Below are 22,472 nucleotides of genomic sequence, written 5' to 3' on the forward strand. Positions count from 1 at the left end.
ATAATGATTGTTCTGAGCAATGTTTAGGGGGTGTCTTCACCCCAATGTTCTTCTGGGAATAATACCGCCATTGCTGGAACTCATTATTATTATTATTCCGTACGATGGCGTTTTTTAGAAATCGCTTCTGATGTTTGGATCTCTATAATTCGCTCCCTTCAGCCAAGAAGAAAAAGTTTCCTGCCATGAAATGCAAGGGCGTGAAAGCGGGCGTCAGACGCGGGGCGACACCCCTCCCTCAACTAGCCGCCGCCGCCACACAGGAAGGGGGATCCGGACGTGACCCCTCGCTGCGCCTGTACAAGGAGTAATCGGGCTCCGCCGCAGGTAATACTGTAATAATAACCTTACCCAACGGTAAGGAGGGGCGGACCCCTTAACCCTGTCACTGCCAGTACTACACTGTGACCCTAGGAGGGACTGACCCCGTAACCCTGTCACTGCCAGTACTACACTGTGACCCTATGAGGGACTGACCCCGTAACCCTGTCACTGCCAGTACTACACTGTGACCCTAGGAGGGGCGGACCCCTTAACCCTGTCACTGCCAGTACTACACTGTGACCCTACGAGGGACTGAACCCTTAACCCTGTCACTGCCAGTACTACACTGTGACCCTAGGAGGGGCGGACCCCTTAACCCTGTCACTGCCAGTTCTACACTGTGACCCTACGAGGGACTGACCCCTTAACCCTGTCACTGCCAGTTCTACACTGTGACCCTACGAGGGACTGACCCCTTAACCCTGTCACTGCCAGTACTACACTGTGCCCCTACGAGGGACTGACCCCTTAACCCTGTCACTGCCAGTACTACACTGTGACCCTACGAGGGACTGACCCCTTAACCCTGTCACTGCCAGTACTACACTGTGACCCTAGGAGGGGCGGACCCCTTAACCCTGTCACTGCCAGTACTACACTGTGACCCTACGAGGGACTGACCCCTTAACCCTGTCACTGCCAGTACTACACTGTGACCCTACGAGGGACTGACCCCTTAACCCTGTCACTGCCAGTACTACACTGTGACCCTAGGAGGGGCGGACCCCTTAACCCTGTCACTGCCAGTACTACACTGTGCCCCTACGCGGGACTGACCCTGTAACCCTGTCACTGCCAGTTCTACACTGTGACCCTACGAGGGACTGACCCCTTAACCCTGTCACTACCAGTACTACACTGTGCCCCTACGAGGGACTGACCCCTTAACCATGTCACTGCCAGTACTACACTGTGACCCTACGAGGGACTGCCCCCTTAACCCTGTTACTGCCAGTACTACACTGTGCCCCTACGAGGGACTGACCCCTTAACCCTGTCACTGCCAGTACTACACTGTGCCCCTACGAGGGACTGACCCCTTAACCCTGTCACTGCCAGTACTACACTGTGACCCTACGAGGGACTGACCCCTTAACCCTGTCACTGCCAGTACTACACTGTGACCCTACGAGGGACTGACCCATTAACCCTGTCACTGCCATTAGTACACTGTGACCCTAGGAGGGACTGACCCGATTTCTACATTTTAATGCCCTAAAACATTTTATTCTAATTTTTTTCATGTGTGTGTGTGTATATATATATATGCAAATGTAAATACAACTGCATGCTCATCTTCATGTCTTAGGCAGGTCTGCAGCCCCGCCTTTCACCATTATCACCCAGCATACAGTGCTCCCACTGCAGCAAGGGATTCTGGGAAATGACATGCAGCCCCGCCTTTCACCATTATCACCCAGCATACAGTGCTCCCACTGCAGCAAGGGATTCTGGGAAATGACATGCAGCCCCGCCTTTCACCATTATCACCCAGCACACAGCACTTCCACTGCAGCAAGGGATTCTGGGAAATGACATGCAGCCTGCCTTTCACCATTATCCCCCAGCACACAGTGCTCCCACTGCAGCAAGGGATTCTGGGAAATGACACCCAGCCCTGCCTTTTCCCATTATCCCCCAGCACACAGCGCTCCCACTGCAGCAAGGGATTCTGGGAAATGACACGCAGCCCCGCCTTTCACCATTATCCCCCAGCACACAGCGCTCCCAATGCAGCAAGGGATTCTGGGAAATGACATGCAGCCCCGCCTTTCACCATTATCACCCAGCACACAGCACTTCCACTGCAGCAAGGGATTCTGGGAAATGACATGCAGCCCTGCCTTTCACCATTATCCCCCAGCATACAGTGCTTCCACTGCAGCAAGGGATTCTGGGAAATGACATGCAGCCCTGCCTTTCACCATTATCCCCCAGCACACAGCACTTCCACTGCAGCAAGGGATTCTGGGAAATGACATGCAAATGAGCACACAGTGCCACTTTTTGCTTCAAAAACCATTTTTAATATGGTTCCCTATAGGCTTAAGCTTGCTGCATGGTCACAACTTTGAGCACAGCCAGGGTTAAGGTGCATACCCAGAAAACCCACCCACAGACAGCTGTTTTGACCTTAATGGGTCTCATCAGTGTGGGGTTGGTTAACTGGGTATGCAAAGAAGCCAAACGATGGGGCTTACCATAATACTGAGTTAAATTATGGCGAGTAAAAAAAGTGACAAAAACCCTCCACGCCACTCACCATAACTTAACTCAGTATATATATTAGGTGCGCAGAATGTAACGATTCAGGTGTTTAGAAGGTAACAATAAATGCTGCCACAGTGCACAAACTATACACAATAGTTAAGGGCAGAGAGGGAGAGAAAAAAAGCACAGGCGCAAATATAGATACAATTTGGGCTGGGTAGATTCATCAATATATATATATATTGTTATATATTGTGCCTGAGAATGGCAAAGTCATGTGTAGACATTTGGAACCAAAAAGTGTGCGAAGCCACAACAGACCTGTGTGGCTCTATACCAAAACGCCCCCAGATCTATGTCTACATTGAGAGCAAGTGGAGGCAACTGTTTAATAGTACGTATCCACCTGGTCTCGAGTTTGGAGATGGCATTAAAGCTGCAGTTCAGGCAATATCCTGCATGTGTGGGTTTTTTTAAATAAATCAGTCCTGTAGTAAGAAAAAATACTTTTAGCATTTTTCTGTTTTAAAAAAAACGATTTTGAAAGACCAATTTTCTTGTATTCTATTTTTCAAAGCATGCTTGTTGCTATAGCAACCATTTACATTCCCCATATTTAAAGATGTCGCCAAACTTTGCCGATCAATACACGGAGAACGAATTGACCGGCAGCTATGCAGTTCTTTAGGTAAGTAGAGATTGCCCACATGGAACTATTGAAGTAAAAAGACTGAACTGCAGCTTTAATGTAATCGCCGCCTCTCCAATTGGGTGGGAGTGTGTCACTTCCGATGCGCAGAATACCTGTGGGACCTGTGGGATCTTTATTATGTTCGTCGCTGAAAGGTCTGGATAAGATTGTTGTGGCTTCGCACACTTTTTGGTTCCAAATGTCTACAAATGACTTTGCCATTCTGAGGCACAATATATAACAATATATTGATCAATCTACGCAGCTTTGTCTATTATATCAGCTTTGTGTATTAAAACGGTGCTATTCTGTATTTATGTATGTATTTTTGGTTCAATTGTAAAGTTATCCAATTTAATATTAATTTTATGTATATGCAATGCAAGTTATTATTGGTCAGCCAATTAGCCTACAGTATCAGCAGTTAGGCTCACCTATATATGATTTGCATTTTTATGTAACTCTATTTACCCTGATGAAGTCTTTTTACACGCTACACGCAAAAGGAACCCGCACAGCTAGTGTTAGACCACAGTGAGGTGCTGACTGGATGGAGACGTGATAATATCATACAGAAGAAAAAGGACCCAGTCTTGCAGCACTCAATCACTCGGAATGTAATGTTGTAAATTTAAAATGTACTTTATTGATAACCTTGAATTGAGTTTAGGTGTCTATAGGATTACTTTATGCCTTAGCCAATGCCATACTATCCTGTATCTCTCTACGCAGTATGTCCATGAGTCTGCACCTATGATCAATAGTGGGGGCTACACAGGTTCTTACCATAGACCTGGCTCACACAGTGCATATCTATATCAGGGACAGACATCACATAGGTCTAACCAAGCGCACATTATGCCATACTAAATACTGTACCTATCCTCAGTGTATCACTTTAGTGCGTATCATACGCCTGGATACACTCGTAAGGAGAGTGTCTTCAAGAGGGCTCTCAGAGGCTCCTTTTTCCTATATTTTTAGGTAGCTACTATCCGTAGCGCTTGATCCCCAATATTTATTAGGGACTCTATTTACACCTACCCACCTTACCGTAGGTGGGGGATTAAGGATACAGTCACGAGCTGTTTATCATCATTTAATTACGTTTTAACCCCCTATTTTTTATTCAAGGTTATCAATAAAGTACATTTTAAATTTACAACATTACATTCCGAGTGATTGAGTGCTGCAAGACTGGGTCCTTTTTCTTCTGTATGATATTATGAAGTCTTTTTACAAGATGAAACGCGTAGGGTTGAGGCTATTGTTTTACAAGACGAAACGCGTAGGGCGGAGGCTATTGTTTTACAAGACGAAACGCGTAGGGCTGAGGCTATTGTTTTACAAGACGAAACGCTTAGAGCTGAGGCTATTGTTTTACAAGACGAAACGCGTAGGGCTGAGGCTATTGTATTACAAGACGAAACGCGTAGGGCTGAGGCTATTGTTTTACAAGACGAAACGCGTAGGGCTGAGGCTATTGTTTTACAAGATGAAACACGTAGGGCTGAGGCTATTGTTTTACAAGACGAAACGCGTAGGGCTGAGGCTATTGTTTTACAAGATGAAACGTGTAGGGCTAAGACTATTGTTTTACAAGACGAAACGCGTAGGGCTGAGGCTATTGTTTTACAAGACGAAACGCATAGGGCTGAGGCTATTGTGGTACAACCTTTGTAGCCTGCTGTATACATCTCCTTAAGGTATCGCTAAGAATTAGCTTTATGTCAGCATGTTATTGTGCCATAAGGCTGGCCATTGCTCCCCTTCGTTATCACAAGCGGACATTCAGACTCGCGTCTGACGTCATTCTGGCGAGCGTGGGAAAGTGGAGAGACCGGAGGCCACAGCATCGGTGCGTGGAATCTACGTCTGGGCGTTCCACGTGGAGTCCGGGCGAGACGGAGACTCCACACTGCAGCTTGGAGAGGACTTTGCTTCCTACGTGCCTTAAATCACCTGCTACTTTGATCCTTATCTACTTGATCAAACCTCACCATTGATGCATCTATTTCTATGTCCCTATATTGACTTAATCGTAGTCAAATTGTAACTATATTTACGCCTGTGATTTTGTTTCTCTCCATACACTATATATATATATATATATATATATATATATATATCAAATGGATATATTACTGTGTGCGCATCTGCATGTCTTAGACAGGTCTGCAAAGCCGCCTTTCACCATTATCGCCCAGCATACAGTGCTTCCACTGCAGCAAGGGATTCTGGGAAACGACAGGCAAATGAGCACACAGTGCCACCTTTTGCATCAAATCCATTTTGACGGACACCTATAAGCTTAAGCTTGGTGCATTGCACAGCTTATCAGCACAGCCAGGGTTAAGATGCATAGTCAGTAAACATATATACTGTATAAGTGTATATATATATATATATATATATTTTTTTTTCAGGGCTGAAGATAAAACGCAATTCTATGAAAAATCCCATCTTTTCATTGTCTGTAGGTTTGGCGTTTTTACCCCAGTTTTAACGGAAATCTCCCGCGGGAAGCCAGGAAGATGGAGTTCAATGTGTCAGAAAGCACTATGGGAGCCGGCGTTTTTACCTTATCTCTGCAATCCCACCTCAGCAGAACAGTTCGTCTTTACCGGAGAAACCGGTGTTAATGTTACATTTCTGTTCAAAGCACAAGCAGGAAACGCGCGTTGGCGTTGGACAGAATGGACAAGTTAACGCGTTTCACGTCGGAGAAATCCCCGAGAACCAATCACCTTTGGGTATTTCCCTCATTGCACTCTTAATTTTTGGGCGAGTTTTTTTTAAAAAGCGTTTGCCGTTTTATATTTGTATATACATAATATATAAATATATATATATATATATATATATATATATATATATATATAGCACGCTCTAACTCCAACACCCACCACATTATATATATATATATATATATATATTTATGTCAATAAGAGTGCTACTGAGCGTGGCAAATGTATACAAACAAAAGACAGGGGTGCCCAATGCTACATCCAATTGACTATATATATATTGCAGACTACTAAAATATATTAATTGTAACCTAATAACACAATATCAAACCACTAAATAGAACCAATATAAAAAAATACAAACAGGGTATATAAAAAATTATATAAACATATAAATGGAAAAACCAGTCCCAGTACACAGCCCTCCGGGGTCTTTGCAGCCTGAATATAAGGATCACCAATCCCTCAAGGATATCTGCGAAATAACCAACCAGGCGCACTCCTGGTGTATTACAGTGTCAACAATGTTATAGGGCTGGAACAATACAAAATGTGCGCTCACAGACAGAGCTAGAACGTCAGCGTGCATGAGATATATAATCTGAAACCCCAGCACCGCAGCAAGGACCCAGCGGAGCGTCTCTGGTAAGCTGGGAGCCTCTCTCACTGTGCAAGCCGAACCCGGAATCTCCTCGTAGACCGGATGTGATGACTGCACGCCGTGCGCCCTTCAGCTCCGGCTACAGGGCACTCCACCTCTGGTTGGCCCAGCTGGGTCCTTGCTGCGGTGCTGGGGTTTCAGGTTATATCTCATGCACGCTGACGTTCTAACTCTGTGAGCGCACATTTTGTATTGTTTCAGCCCTATAACACTGTTGAAACTTTAATACTCTAGGAGTGCGCCTGGTTTGTTTTGTGCAGCTATATAATGTGTGAAGCTCGTTTGGAGTTTGACGCCCCAGAATGTGAAACGCGTTCGGAGTTTGACGCCCCAGAATGTGAAACGCGTTCGGAGTTTGACGCCCCAGAATGTGAAACTCGTTCGGAATTTGACGCCCCTGAATGTGAAACGCGTTCGGAGTTTGACGCCCTAAAGTTTTTTGTTTTATTTTGTACCTAAGATACGTTTGGAATGTGAATCAGAAAACTGTACGTTTTTTCATAAAAGTTTTATTTCTGTTAAAACCGGTTTGCAAATGAATTTACCAGAATTTTTTTAACGTGTGGTTTTCTCAGTGGAAAAAAGAGGGTGAATTAAAAATAACAAAAACATTTATGGTTGCTGTTTCCCTCCCTAAAATCTTAATTAGCAACAACAGTATTTTCCGTAAGGGAATAATTTTATTTATTTATTTATAATACTGTTGTCGTTTAAAAAAAAAAATTTTAAACAAATTCCCACAAAATGTGTGTTATTCTCAAAACGTGTGCGTTATTCTAAAATCTGGTGGGAATTTGCTTTCCCAGAATTCAAATTGTAGTGAATTTGAGAGAACTTTTTTTTTTTTTTTTTAAATGTTAATTTTGTCCTAAAATTTTTTTTGTTTTTTAAACTGTGGATCCATGTAGGTAGGATTTGACATTTATAACCACCATGTTTCTTATCAGAAGGCGAGACTTAAATATGAATTAAAGTTTGCTGTCAATGGTTTTCTTGCTTCAGACCCTCTGGGAATTAAACAATCCAACTGTCGAGAAGTCGAGTGCATTTTGTTTTTATGTATGTGTTTCTTTCCCCAAAAATCTCGGTTCAACTCTAAAATCCGCCGGGTATTTGGCGTGCCAGAAACCACCACCATTTTCTCCAGCGAAAGTGTTTCCGAATGTTACTTCCTACGGTTGCTTTTTCCCTACGATATTTGTCACTTGCTCTAAAGATTGTTTCGAGAAGTGCTACCTGATTCAACGGGACATGGTCGGGAAGAACGGACGGGTTCTCCGAGGCAAGGTCGGGAAGAACGGACGGGTTCTCCGAGGCAAGGTCGGGAAGAACGGACGGGTTCTCCGAGGCAAGGTCGGGAAGAACGGACGGGTTCTCCGAGGCAAGGTCGGGAAGAACGGACGGGTTCTCCGAGGCAAGGTCGGGAAGAACGGACGGGTTCTCCGAGGCAAGGTCGGGAAGAACGGACGGGTTCTCCGAGGCAAGGTCGGGAAGAACGGACGGGTTCTCCGAGGCAAGGTCGGGAAGAACGGACGGGTTCTCCGAGGCAAGGTCGGGAAGAACAGTCTGGTTCTCGGAGGCAAGGTCGGGAAGAACGGTCTGGTTCTCCAAGGCAAGGTCGGGAAGAAGTCTGGTTCTCCGAGGCAAGGTCTGGAAGAACGGACGGGTTCTCCAAGGCAAGGTCTGGAAGAATGGACGGGTTCTCCAAGGCAAGGTCGGGAAGAACTGACGGGTTCTCCGAGGCAAGGTTGGGAAGAAAGGACGGGTTCTCCGAAAGGACGGGTTCTCCGAGGCAAGGTTGGGAAGAACGGACGGGTTCTCCGAGGCAAGGTCGGGAAGAAAGGTCTGGTTCTCCGAGGCAAGGTCGGGAAGAACGGTCTGGTTCTCCGAGGCAAGGTCGGGAAGAAAGGACGGGTTCTCCGAGGCAAAGTCGGGAAGAACGGTCTGGTTCTCCGAGGCAAGGTCGGGAAGAAAGGACGGGTTCTCCGAGGCAAGGTCGGGAAGAACGGTCTGGTTCTCCGAGGCAAGGTCGGGAAGAACGGACGGGTTCTCCGAGACAAGGTCGGGAAGAATGGTCTGGTTCTCCGAGGCAAGGTCTGGAAGAACGGTCTGGTTCTCCGAGGCAAGGTCGGGAAGAAAGGACGGGTTCTCCGAGGCAAGGTTGGGAAGAACGGTCTGGTTCTCCGAGGCAAGGTCGGGAAGAAAGGACGGGTTCTCCGAGGCAAGGTTGGGAAGAACGGACGGGTTCTCCGAGGCAAGGTCGGGAAGAACGGACGGGTTCTCCGAGACAAGGTCGGGAAGAAAGGACGGGTTCTCCGAGGCAAGGTTGGGAAGAACGGTCTGGTTCTCCGAGGCAAGGTCGGGAAGAACGGTCTGGTTCTCCGAGACAAGGTTGGGAAGAAAGGACGGGTTCTCCGAGGCAAGGTTGGGAAGAACGGACGGGTTCTCCGAGGCAAGGTTAGAATTGTGATGTCATTTTAAGTACTGTCTCCCCTACAATCTATCCTAAACGCTGCTGCCAGAATCACTCTACTCTTTCCTATATCTGTCTCCGCGTCTCCCCTCCTGAAATCCCTCTCCTGGCTTCCGATCAAATCCCGCATCTCACACTCAATTCTCCTCCTCACTTTTAAAGCTTTACACTCTTCTGCCCCTCCTTACATCTCACCCTAATTTCTCATTATACCCCCCTCTGCCCCTCCTTACATCTCACCCTAATTTCTCACTATACCCCCTTCTGCCCCTCCTTACATCTCACCCCAATATCTCACTATACCCCCCTCTGCCCCTCCTTACATCTCACCCTAATTTCTCGCTATGCACCATCCCGGCTCTTGCTTTCTGCTCAAGGATGTCTTCTCTCTACCCCCTTTGTATCTCACTTACTGCCCCACACCTCTGAAATGCCCTTCCCCTCAGTACCCGACTAGCACCCTCTCTACCCACCTTTAAGACCCACCTTAAGACACACTTGCTTAAAGAAGCATATGAATAGCACTGTGGATATTCTGAACACATGATACATAAAGCTTGGCCCCCTGCAGACGCACTTACCAGAACTCCCTCCTACTGTCTCCATACCTTCTCCTACCTACCAATTAGACTGTAAGCTCCTCGGGGCAGGGACTCCTTCCTTAATGTTACTTTTGTGTCTGAAGCACTTATTCCCATGATCTGTTATTTGTATTATTTGTTATTTATAGCATGAAAAAAAGGACATCGAGTCCATCCACGGTGCAGCAGAAACGAATCACAGGCTTATGACATATAACATCCAATAAATCCCTTATATAACGGGTGATAGCAATCTTGATCCTGGGTGTATAAGTCCTTCTAAAGCTGCTCCAATATATTGAATAGGAGTACTGACATGAAGTGTCATTATAACCTATAGTTCATAAACATGTGACCGCCAAATCTAACAGGCTTAAACCACAGAGTGGGATTTATAGGGTACTGGGGAGACACAAATACCGGTGGTAGAGTGTCCCCTTTTAACCAACCACACTCAGATAAAGCCACAGAACATATAGGTATTGGACAGCATGGATTCATCCAATGTAAACAGTATACATAAGTTATAGACCTGGTAAAAAATTGTCATGAATGAATATCAATAATCTATATGACCTAGAGATATAGAGCATAATATAATATACACATGGTGTGTGTGTGGTGACAGAATGAAAAAACAAATAATCAATATATGTCATCAAGAATCCAGAGGAAACGTTAATATAATCTTTGAATTAGAGCTTTAGTTATGGGTATATACCTCTCTATTAACCACCATTTCTTTTCCCCTCTTTTCTTTTTTAATGAATAAGTGTATTCTATTATGACTATTATATATACAACCAGCATGGTCTTTCTTCCCCTACCTCCCCCTCTTCTCTTCCTTACACCTTATGTGAGGTTATTGTATCTCCATTTCTGATTAGACTGGGGTTATTCTTGCCTGTTGATACTGTGGGTGACTGCTGATTATGTATGTATATTTGTATATTTGTGTATGTGATGGTTATGGCGCCTCCTCCAAGCCAGGTGGCGCTGTGGGGTCCTCCTTGTTGGTTTCTCAGACTCCAGTGATACTGGCGAGTCTCGCGAGACTCTCGGCTGGCCCCGATGACGTCACTTCCGGTTACGGACGTGATTTGGACACACTGTCTTTGTTGATGTATTGACGCGTCCTCCAAGCCAGGTGGCGCAGTGAGATCTACTCTGTTTGTCTCCTGAGACCCCGGTGGCACTGGTAAGTCTCGCGGGACCCTCGGCTGGTTCCGCTGACGTCACTTCCGGTGAAGGACGCGATCTATTGGGTAAATTGTATATATAAATGTGTGGTTTTTTGCAGTGGGGTTATACTCCTTGACAAAGGGCCTAGCCCGAAACGCGTCAGAGTGGGTGGTTGCTCCACTGTTGGTGTCTCCCCTAGTTGCTTAATAAAGTAGTTTTTAACCTATGGTGTGCTGGTTCCTGTACTTTTGCCCTGCGCAGTGCTCCACTTTCCTCCCCACAGGCTGTTCTTCTCCTTATTTGTTATTTATATGATTGTCACATGTATTACTGCTGTGAAGCGCTATGTACATTAATGGCGCTATATAAATAGACATACAATACTAGCACAAGGACAGTGCCTGGCACCTCTAGGACTGGGACAGAGCCTGGCACCTATAGGACTGGGACAGAGCTTGGCACCTATAGGACTGGGACAGAGCTTGGCACCTATAGTACTGGTACAGGGGAAAAATACATAAAGCTGGAAATAAACTGTTCAGACGTAAACAAAAATATTCCTGACGAAGCTAGTTCTCTAGCGAAACGCGTCGAATCGAGACAGATACCAAGACACGTGGAGGAGAGACGCTGAGCTGTTCGTTGCTTCTTGCGGCCGCAGTTGGGAGCACCTGTGGAGGAGCGTCTCCATTCCAAACCTAATCGCGACTCCTGGAGAGGAAGGGGCGGTGAGATCATCACATGCCCGTACCTCTGATTCCTTATTGCCTGATAATCTCGTATACTCTGTAAGTGAGCACTTGTGACCCTATCCATCCCATCCTGGTCCCCAGACGCCCCTCTACGTGGGACTACTGTTCGTGTACACGCTGTGTGTGAAATGCCTGTACTCGCTGTCTGCTTGTGTGTATAACCTTTGCAGAATTTCATAGGATCATCGTTTTTGTGCTTTACAGTACTGTACTATCTCTGTGATCTCTCCTCTTTTACATGTGCATGGTGTCCCGCCCCCTTGTCACCTCCACCCACTACGTAAACAAAAATATAGCTTCAAATTGAATGTATAATGAACCCTGCCGCTGATAAATGAACATCGCAACAAACATACTTATACCAAGGTTCAAATACAGCTTTACTGATCAGTAAACCAAGCCCAACGTTTATCAGCTCGTTAGAATGATAAAGGCCCGTCCGAAGCCCGGCAAGTTACAGTTCTACCGAGGAACCATCGGACTTCACCAGCCAGCAACAAACTCATTATTAAAAAAAAACCAAAGCATTAATTAGCAAAAAAAAACAAACAGCATTGGTAATGTTTAATCAGCTGCAAAAAGGCCACAATTCGTCTTCGCGATGAGTATCTGCGTCACAAAACTAAACCATGTTTACTGGGAGCAGGGCGCTAAATATTGTCCCAGCGCTTATCCGCTGGCGACTAATAACATCGCGGAATGACTTTATATAACTTGTATTAATAATTAGGACATTAACGATAATTGGTCCTGGCACAAAATGAGTGTAAAATACATTGACGAACCATTACATTTATAGTGATCGCTGTCACTGATAAATCATTACTCTGCTACCGCAGCTTCATTTAACTAAACAACACACTAAATTAATGATTGCAGGCACTAACGACGTATAATTACATTTATAGTGATCACTGTCACTGATAAATTAAAGTATTACTCTGCTACCGCAGCTTGGTTTAACGACACGCAGCGGTAACGATTGTAGGCACTAACGACGCGCAGCGGTAACGATTGGAGCACTAACGACGTACTAAATTAACGATTGGAGCACTAACGACGTACAATTACATTTATAGTGATCACTGTCACTGATAAATTAAGACGTAAATTAGACAATTAATTAACGATTTTCGAAGGTATAAAAGCCACAATGAAGACGTCGCGCTATATAATGACGCAGAGTACCTATATACTGATAATTCACCATCAGTGTATAAATCGGGAGCGGACAACTCCAGTTCTCAAGGGCTGCCAATGCGTCGGCGCAGGTGGCTCAATCAGTGGCTCAGTCATCGTTATATGGCGCGGCGTGTTCATTATCAGGGTCACATGACTAGCTGCTGTGATCTCTGACCTCCAGGGCTCCCTAGAAGCTGCTCTGAATTTCCCAGACATCCCCACTCAGGGCATTCGCCGCCCCCTTCAGGGTCCAGGTGAAAAGCGCAAGCTGCTTGCGCAGTTGGTTGTCGTCTATCTTTTCTGGACTCTGCTTGAGGTGGTCAATCAGAGCCCCCACGGTGTGGTTCCCCCGGCCCAGGAGGATGTGACGATACGGAGACTCTGTGGCAGAGACGTACTGGGACAGGAAGTAGAATTCCACCTGAGGGGAGGAAAAGCGATAAGGGATGGACTAGGGCAGGAAGTAGCATTACACCTTATCACAAGGGGGGAAATATATCAGGGACGGACTAGGGCAGGAAGTAGCATTACACCTTATCACAAGGGTGGAAATATATCAGGGACGGACTAGGGCAGGTAGTAGCATTACACCTACAAGGGTGGAAATATATCAGGGACGGACTAGGGCAGGAAGTAGCATTACACCTTATCACAAGGGTGGAAATATATCGGACGGACTAGGGCAGGAAGTAGCATTACACCTTATCACAAGGGTGGAAATATATCAGGGACGGACTAGGGCAGGAAGTAGAATTCCACCTTATCACAAGGGGGGAAATATATCAGGGACGGACTAGGGCAGGAAGTAGCATTACACCTTATCACAAGGGGGGAAATATATCAGGGACGGACTAGGGCAGGAAGTAGAATTCCACCTGAGGGGAGGAAAAGCGATAAGGGACAGACTAGGGCAGGAAGTAGCATTACACCATATCACAAGGGGGGAAATATATCAAGGACGGACTAGGGCAGGAAGTAGCATTACACCTTATCACAAGGGTGGAAATATATCGGACGGACTAGGGCAGGAAGTAGCATTACACCAAATCACAAGGGGGAAATATATCAGGGACGGACTAGGGCAGGAAGTAGCATTACACCTTATCACAAGGGTGGAAATATATCAGGGACGGACTAGGGCAGGAAGTAGCATTACACCTTATCACAAGGGTGGAAATATATCGGACGGACTAGGGCAGGAAGTAGCATTACACCTTATCACAAGGGTGGAAATATATCAGGGACGGACTAGGGCAGGAAGTAGAATTCCACCTTATCACAAGGGGGGAAATATATCAGGGACGGACTAGGGCAGGAAGTAGCATTACACCTTATCACAAGGGGGGAAATATATCAGGGACGGACTAGGGCAGGAAGTAGCATTACACCTTATCACAAGGGGGGAAATATCAGGGACGGACTAGGGCAGGAAGTAGAATTCCACCTGAGGGGAGGAAAAGCGATAAGGGACAGACTAGGGCAGGAAGTAGCATTACACCATATCACAAGGGGGGAAATATATCAAGGACGGACTAGGGCAGGAAGTAGCATTACACCTTATCACAAGGGTGGAAATATATCGGACGGACTAGGGCAGGAAGTAGCATTACACCAAATCACAAGGGGGAAAATATATCAAGGACGGACTAGGGCAGGAAGTAGCATTACACCTTATCACAAGGGTGGAAATATATCAGGGACGGACTAGGGCAGGAAGTAGCATTACACCTTATCACAAGGGGGGAAATATATCAGGGACGGACTAGGGCAGGACGCAGCATTACACCTAATCACAAGGATGAAAATATATCAGGGACGGACTAGGGCAGGAAGTAGCATTACACCTTATCACAAGGGTGGAAATATATCAGGGACGGACTAGGGCAGGAAGTAGCATTACACCTTATCACAAGGGGGGAAATATATCGGACGGACTAGGGCAGGAAGTAGCATTACACCTTATCACAAGGGGGGAAATATATCAGGGACGGACTAGGGCAGGAAGTAGCATTACACCTTATCACAAGGGGGGAAATATATCGGACGGACTAGGGCAGGAAGTAGCATTACACCTTATCACAAGGGGGGAAATATATCAGGGACGGACTAGGGCAGGAAGTAGCATTACACCTTATCACAAGGGGGGAAATATATCAGGGACGGACTAGGGCAGGAAGTAGCATTACACCTTATCACAAGGGGGGAAATATATCAGGGACGGACTAGGGCAGGAAGTAGCATTACACCTACAAGGGTGGAAATATATCAGGGACGGACTAGGACAGGAAGTAGCATTACACCTACAAGGGTGGAAATATATCAGGGACGGACTAGGGCAGGAAGTAGCATTACACCTTATCACAAGGGGGGAAATATATCAGGGACGGACTAGGGCAGGAAGTAGAATTCCACCTGAGGGGAGGAAAAGCGATAAGGGACAGACTAGGGCAGGAAGTAGCATTACACCTTATCACAAGGGGGAAAATATATCGGACGGAGTAGGGCAGGAAGTAGCATTACACCTAATCACAAGGGGGAAAAACTATCGGGGACAGACTAGGGCAGGAAGCAGCATTACACCTTATCACAAGGGGGGAAATATATCAAGGACGGACTAGGGCAGGAAGTAGCATTACACCTTATCACAAGGGTGGAAATATATCGGACGGACTAGGGCAGGAAGTAGCATTACACCAAATCACAAGGGGGAAATATATCAGGGACGGACTAGGGCAGGAAGTAGCATTACACCTTATCACAAGGGTGGAAATATATCAGGGACGGACTAGGGCAGGAAGTAGCATTACACCTTATCACAAGGGTGGAAATATATCGGACGGACTAGGGCAGGAAGTAGCATTACACCTTATCACAAGGGTGGAAATATATCAGGGACGGACTAGGGCAGGAAGTAGAATTCCACCTTATCACAAGGGGGGAAATATATCAGGGACGGACTAGGGCAGGAAGTAGCATTACACCTTATCACAAGGGGGGAAATATATCAGGGACGGACTAGGGCAGGAAGTAGCATTACACCTTATCACAAGGGGGGAAATATCAGGGACGGACTAGGGCAGGAAGTAGAATTCCACCTGAGGGGAGGAAAAGCGATAAGGGACAGACTAGGGCAGGAAGTAGCATTACACCATATCACAAGGGGGGAAATATATCAAGGACGGACTAGGGCAGGAAGTAGCATTACACCTTATCACAAGGGTGGAAATATATCGGACGGACTAGGGCAGGAAGTAGCATTACACCAAATCACAAGGGGGAAAATATATCAAGGACGGACTAGGGCAGGAAGTAGCATTACACCTTATCACAAGGGTGGAAATATATCAGGGACGGACTAGGGCAGGAAGTAGCATTACACCTTATCACAAGGGGGGAAATATATCAGGGACGGACTAGGGCAGGACGCAGCATTACACCTAATCACAAGGATGAAAATATATCAGGGACGGACTAGGGCAGGAAGTAGCATTACACCTTATCACAAGGGTGGAAATATATCAGGGACGGACTAGGGCAGGAAGTAGCATTACACCTTATCACAAGGGGGGAAATATATCGGACGGACTAGGGCAGGAAGTAGCATTACACCTTATCACAAGGGGGGAAATATATCAGGGACGGACTAGGGCAGGAAGTAGCATTACACCTTATCACAAGGGGGGAAATATATCGGACGGACTAGGGCAGGAAGTAGCATTACACCTTATCACAAGGGGGGAAATATATCAGGGACGGACTAGGGCAGGAAGTAGCATTACACCTTATCACAAGGGGGGAAATATATCAGGGACGGACTAGGGCAGGAAGTAGCATTACACCTTATCACAAGGGGGGAAATATATCAGGGACGGACTAGGGCAGGAAGTAGCATTACACCTACAAGGGTGGAAATATATCAGGGACGGACTAGGACAGGAAGTAGCATTACACCTACAAGGGTGGAAATATATCAGGGACGGACTAGGGCAGGAAGTAGCATTACACCTTATCACAAGGGGGGAAATATATCAGGGACGGACTAGGGCAGGAAGTAGAATTCCACCTGAGGGGAGGAAAAGCGATAAGGGACAGACTAGGGCAGGAAGTAGCATTACACCTTATCACAAGGGGGAAAATATATCGGACGGAGTAGGGCAGGAAGTAGCATTACACCTAATCACAAGGGGGAAAAACTATCGGGGACAGACTAGGGCAGGAAGCAGCATTACACCTTATCACAAGGGGGGAAATATATCAGGGACGGACTAGGGCAGGAAGTAGCATTACACCTTATCACAAGGGGGAAAATATATCGGACGGAGTAGGGCAGGAAGTAGCATTACACCTAATCACAAGGGGGAAAAACTATCAGGGACAGACTAGGGCAGGAAGCAGCATTACACCTTATCACAAGGGGGGAAATATATCAGGGACGGACTAGGGCAGTAAGTAGCATTACACCTTATCACAAGGGGGGAAATATATCAGGGACGGACTAGGGCAGGAAGTAGCATTACACCTTATCACAAGGGTGGAAATATATCAGGGACGGACTAGGGCAGGAAGTAGCATTACACCATATCACAAGGGTGGAAATATATCAGGGACGGACTAGGGCAGGAAGTAGCATTACACCTTATCACAAGGGTGGAAATATATCAGGGACGGACTAGGGCAGAAAGTAGCATTACACCTTATCACAAGGGTGGAAATATATCAGGGACGGACTAGGGCAGGAAGTAGCATTACACCTTATCACAAGGGTGGAAATATATCAGGGACGGACTAGGGCAGGAAGTAGCATTACACCTTATCACAATGGTGGAAATATATCAGGGACGGACTAGGACAGGAAGTAGCATTTCACCTGAGGGGAGGAAAAGAGATGGACGGACTAGGGCAGGAAGTAGCATTACACCTTATCACAAGGGGGGAAATATATCAGGGATGGACTAGGACAGGAAGTAGCATTACACCTTATCACAAGGGTGGAAATATATCAGGGACGGACTAGGGCAGGAAGTAGCATTACATCTACAAGGGGGGAAATATATCAGGGACGGACTAGGGCAGCAAGTAGCATTACACCTTATCACAAGGGGGGAAATATATCAGGGACGGACTAGGGCAGGAAGTAGCATTACACCTTATCACAAAGGGGGAAATATATCAGGGACGGACTAGGGCAGGAAGTAGCATTACACTATCACAAGGGTGGTAATATATCAGGGACGGACTAGGGCAGCAAGTAGCATTACACCTTATCACAAGGGGGGAAATATATCAGGGACGGACTAGGGCAGTAAGTAGCATTACACCTTATCACAAGGGGGGAAATATATCAGGGACGGACTAGGACAGGAAGTAGCATTACACCTTATCACAAGGGTGGCAATATATCAGGGACGGACTAGGACAGGAAGTAGCATTACACCTTATCACAAGGGTGGAAATATATCGGGGACGGACTAGGACAGGAAGTAGCATTTCACTTTAGGGGAGGAAAAGAGATGGACGGACTAGGGCAGGAAGTAGAATTTCACCTGAGGAGATGGGAGGAAAAGAGATGGACGGACTAGGGCAGGAAGTAGAATTTCACCTGCAGAGCTGGGAGGAAAAGAGATAACGGACTAGGGCAGGAAGTAGAATTCAACTGTAGGAGAAGATGGACTGGGACAGGAAGTAGAAATACCTAAGAAGGAAGGGGGGGGGGGGGGAGATATGAAGGAAGTACTGGGACAGGAAGAATTCCACCCGAGGAGAAGGGAGGAAAGAGATAAGGGATGTACTGAAATACAAAGTTTTGGGGAGAGGGAAAATAATTGAGGGATGGGCTGTGACAGGAATTAAAGTTGTGGGACAGGAAGTAGAATTCCACATACAGAGAAAATGGGAAAGAGATAAGGAACAGAAATTAGAATTCCACCACGAGAGAAGGGAGAATATATGAGACATGCTGGGACAGAAGTTAAATTGTAGGAGAGGAAGTAGAATTCACCCTGAGAATGGGGGAAAGAGGTGAGGAAGGGTCTGGGACAGGAAAGTAAAATTATACCGTAGAAGAGAGGGGAAAGAGGTGATGGATTTGCTGGGATAGGAAGTACATTTCTACCTGAGAAGAAGGGGAGGAAAGAGATTGGACAGGAATTAGAATTGCACCTGAGGGGAAAGGGAGACAAGACATACGGGACGTACTGGAACAGGAAATACAATTGTAGGACAGAAAGTAGTACTCCACCCGAGGAGAAAATTAGAAAAAGACGAGCAGACTGCAACAGGAAGTGTAATTGTGGGACAGGAAGTAGAATTCCACCTGAGATAGATGAGGGACGTCCTGGGACAAAAAGAAAATCTGTCGCACAGGGAAAAGACATGGGACAGGAAGTAGACTTCCACCTAAGAAGAGTACGATACATATATAGGGGATGTACTGGAACCGGAAGAAGAATTTCACGAGAAGTGAAAAGAGATGAGACATGGATAGGAAGTAAAATGGTGGGTTGCGAAGTTGAATTGTTGTGGAACAGGAAGTAGAACGGGGAAAGCGATCAACTCTGACAGGAAGTAAAACTGGGAAAGTTCGACTCGGACAGGAAGTAGAACTGGATAAGAGATCGACTCGGACAGAAAGTAGAACTGGGAAAGAGATCGACTTGGACCGGAAGTAGAACTGAGAAAGAGATCTACTCGGACAGGAAGTAGAACTGGGAAAGAGATCGACTTGGACCGGAAGTAGAACTGAGAAAGAGATCTACTCGGACAGGAAGTAAAATTCTTGGTTGCGAAGTTGAATTGTTGTGGGACAGGAAGTAGTACTGGGAAAGAGATCAACTTGGACAGGAAGTAGAACTGTGACACAGATCGACTTTCGGCATGACAGGAAAGTTGAGAACCCCGGACTCACTCTCATGATCCGCACGTTGAACGCCTGGATCACCTTATCGTTGTTCAGATCCGATTTGCTGATCGCCGACCTCAGGCTCTCGGTGGCTCGGACGTAATCTCCCCGAGCGGACGAGAGCCACTGGAGAGAGAGACCTCGGGACTGTGGGGGAGATAAAGGGAGCGAGAGTTTATAACTCCTATATCGCTAACCTGGCCCTTCTCCGCATCACTAGCCCCGGTCACTCGCCCCTCACCCTGAGCGTGCTGTAGTAGTTGTGAATCTGAATGAGATACTGGAGCAGCACGCTGCTGTAGGCAGAATAGTCCAGGGGTAGGATGTCCTCGTGGGAGAGTTTTACCAGGGCCAGGCCGGCTACCTGTGCGAGGCTCAGGGCCACTGCCGGGAGCCGCCCCCCCACTAACTCGTTCAGAGCCTCGTACGTGTCGCCTTTGGTGTCCAGAGACTGGTAGCCCTGCGTTTCCTGCGCAAAGGAGAGGTCGGGTAAGTACAGAAAGAGGGTGCAGTGACAGCTGTGTGTGTGGGGGGGGCGGCAGTACAGGAATAGCAGAGAGGGCTGCAGGGCATGATGGGGGTGCAGTGACAGAGCTGTGTGTGTGGGGGGCAGTACAGGAATAGCAGAGAGGGCTGCAGGGCAGGATGGGGTGCAGTGACAGAGCTGTGTGTGTGTGGGGGGGGGGGCAGTACAGGAATAGCAGAGAGGGCTGCAGGGCAGGATCGGGGTGCAGTGACAGAGCTGTGTGTGTGTGGGGGGGGCAGTACAGGAATAGCAGAGAGGGCTGCAGGGCAGGATGGAGGTGCAGTGACAGAGCTGTGTGTGTGTGGTGGGCAGTACAGGAATAGCAGAGAGAGCTGCAGGGCAGGATGGAGGTGCAGTGACAGAGCTGTGTGTGTGTGGGGAGAGGGGGCAGTACAGGAATAGCAGAGAGGGCTGCAGGGCAGGATGGAGGTTTAGTGACAGAGCTGTGTGTGTGTGGGGGGCAGTACAGGAATAGCAGAGAGCTGCAGGGCAGGATGGAGGTGCAGTGACAGAGCTGTGTGTGTGGGGACAGTACAGAAATAGCAGAGAGGGCTGCAGGGCAGGATGGGGGTGCAGTGACAGAGCTGTGTGTGTGTGGGGGGATCAGTACAGGAATAGCAGAGAGGGCTGCAGGGCAGGATGGAGGTGCAGTGACAGAGCTGTGTGTGTGGGGGGTGGGGGGGCAGTACAGGAATAGCAAAGAGGGCAGCAGGGCAGAATGGAGGTGCAGTGACAGAGCTGTGTGTGTGGGGGGGGGGGCAGTACAGGAATAGCAGAGAGGGCTGCAGGGCAGGATGGAGGTGCAGTGACAGAGCTGTGTGTGTGGGGGGGGGGGGTCAGTACAGGAATAGCAGGGAGGGCTGCAGGGCAGGATGGAGGTGCAGTGACAGAGCTGTGTGTGTGTGTGGGGGGTCAGTACAGGAATAGCAGAGAGGGCTGCAGGGCAGGATGGGGGTGCAGTGACAGAGCTGTGTGTGTGTGGGGGGGAGGGTCAGTACAGGAATAGTAGAGAGGGCTGCAGGGCAGGATGGAGGTGCAGTGACAGAGCTGTGTGTGTGTGGGGGGCAGTACAGGAATATCAGAGAGGGCTGCAGGGCAGGATGGGGGTGCAGTGACAGAGCTGTGTGTGTGGGGGGGGGGGGGGTCAGTACAGGAATAGCAGAGGGCTGCAGGGCAGGATGGAGGTGCAGTGACAGAGCTGTGTGTGTGTGGGGGGGTCAGTACAGGAATAGCAGAGAGGGCTGCAGGGCAGGATGGAGGTGCAGTGACAGAGCTGTGTGTGTGTGTGGGGGGGGTCAGTACAGGAATAGTAGAGGACTGCAGGGCAGGATGGAGGTGCAGTGACAGAGCTGTGTGTGTGTGGGGGGGGGGGGGTCAGTACAGGAATAGCAGAGAGGGCTGCAGGGCAGGATGGAGGTGCAGTGACAGAGCTGTGTGTGTGTGTGGGGGGGGGGGGCAGTACAGGAATAGCAGAGAGGGCTGCAGGGCAGGATGGGGTGCAGTGACAGAGCTGTGTGTGTGTGGGGGGGGGGGTCAGTACAGGAATAGCAGAGAGGGCTGCAGGGCAGGATGGAGGTGCAGTGACAGAGCTGTGTGTGGGGGGGGGGGTCAGTACATGAATAGCAGAGAGGGCTGCAGGGCAGGATGGAGGTGCAGTGACAGAGCTGTGTGTGTGGGGGGGGGGGTCAGTACAGGAATAGCAGAGAGGGCTGCAGGGCAGGATGGAGGTGCAGTGACAGAGCTGTGTGTGTGTGGGGGGGGGGTCAGTACAGGAATAGCAGAGAGGGCTGCAGGGCAGGATGGAGGTGCAGTGACAGAGCTGTGTGGGAGTCAGTACAGGAATAGCAGAGAGGGCTGCAGGGCAGGATGGAGGTGCAGTGACAGAGCTGTGTGGGAGTCAGTACAGGAATAGCAGAGAGGGCTGCAGGGCAGGATGGAGGTGCAGTGACAGAGCTGTGTGGGAGTCAGTACAGGAATAGCAGAGAGGGCTGCAGGGCAGGATGGAGGTGCAGTGACAGAGCTGTGTGGGAGTCAGTACAGGAATAGCAAAAGAGGGCTGCAGGGCAGGATGGAGGTGCAGTGACAGAGCTGTGTGGGAGTCAGTACAGGAATAGCAGAGAGGGCTGCAGGGCAGGATGGAGGTGCAGTGACAGAGCTGTGTGTGTGTGGGGGGGCAGTACAGGAATAGCAGAGAGGGCTGCAGGGCAGGATGGAGGTGCAGTGACAGAGCTGTGTGGGAGTCAG

At 47.9% G+C, this 22,472-nt stretch overlaps 2 protein-coding genes across 2 annotated transcripts in view; one reads left to right on the top strand and one right to left on the bottom strand.

The window, feature by feature from the left end:
- LOC142484865 (zinc finger CW-type PWWP domain protein 1-like) overlaps nucleotides 1–6,509 on the top strand; it is a 41,254-nt gene extending 34,745 nt beyond the window's left edge. The window contains exons 9-10 of the mRNA XM_075584097.1: nucleotides 163–327; nucleotides 5,707–6,509. Coding sequence (XP_075440212.1) covers nucleotides 163–311 — 149 coding nt within the window. The 3' untranslated portion in view covers nucleotides 312–327; nucleotides 5,707–6,509. The remainder of the gene's footprint in view (nucleotides 1–162; nucleotides 328–5,706) is intronic.
- Nucleotides 6,510–11,978: 5,469 nt separating this feature from the next.
- The window catches only part of LOC142484867 (transferrin receptor protein 2-like), a 49,334-nt gene continuing 38,840 nt past the window's right edge, over nucleotides 11,979–22,472 (bottom strand). Inside the window, 3 exon segments of the mRNA XM_075584098.1 lie at nucleotides 11,979–13,225; nucleotides 19,709–19,849; nucleotides 19,944–20,327. Of these exon segments, the coding sequence (XP_075440213.1) occupies nucleotides 12,992–13,225; nucleotides 19,709–19,849; nucleotides 19,944–20,327 (759 nt within the window). The 3' untranslated portion in view covers nucleotides 11,979–12,991.

Source organism: Ascaphus truei, unplaced genomic scaffold (assembly GCF_040206685.1).
Source record: "Ascaphus truei isolate aAscTru1 unplaced genomic scaffold, aAscTru1.hap1 HAP1_SCAFFOLD_447, whole genome shotgun sequence".
Classification (NCBI taxonomy): Eukaryota; Metazoa; Chordata; class Amphibia; order Anura; family Ascaphidae; genus Ascaphus; species Ascaphus truei.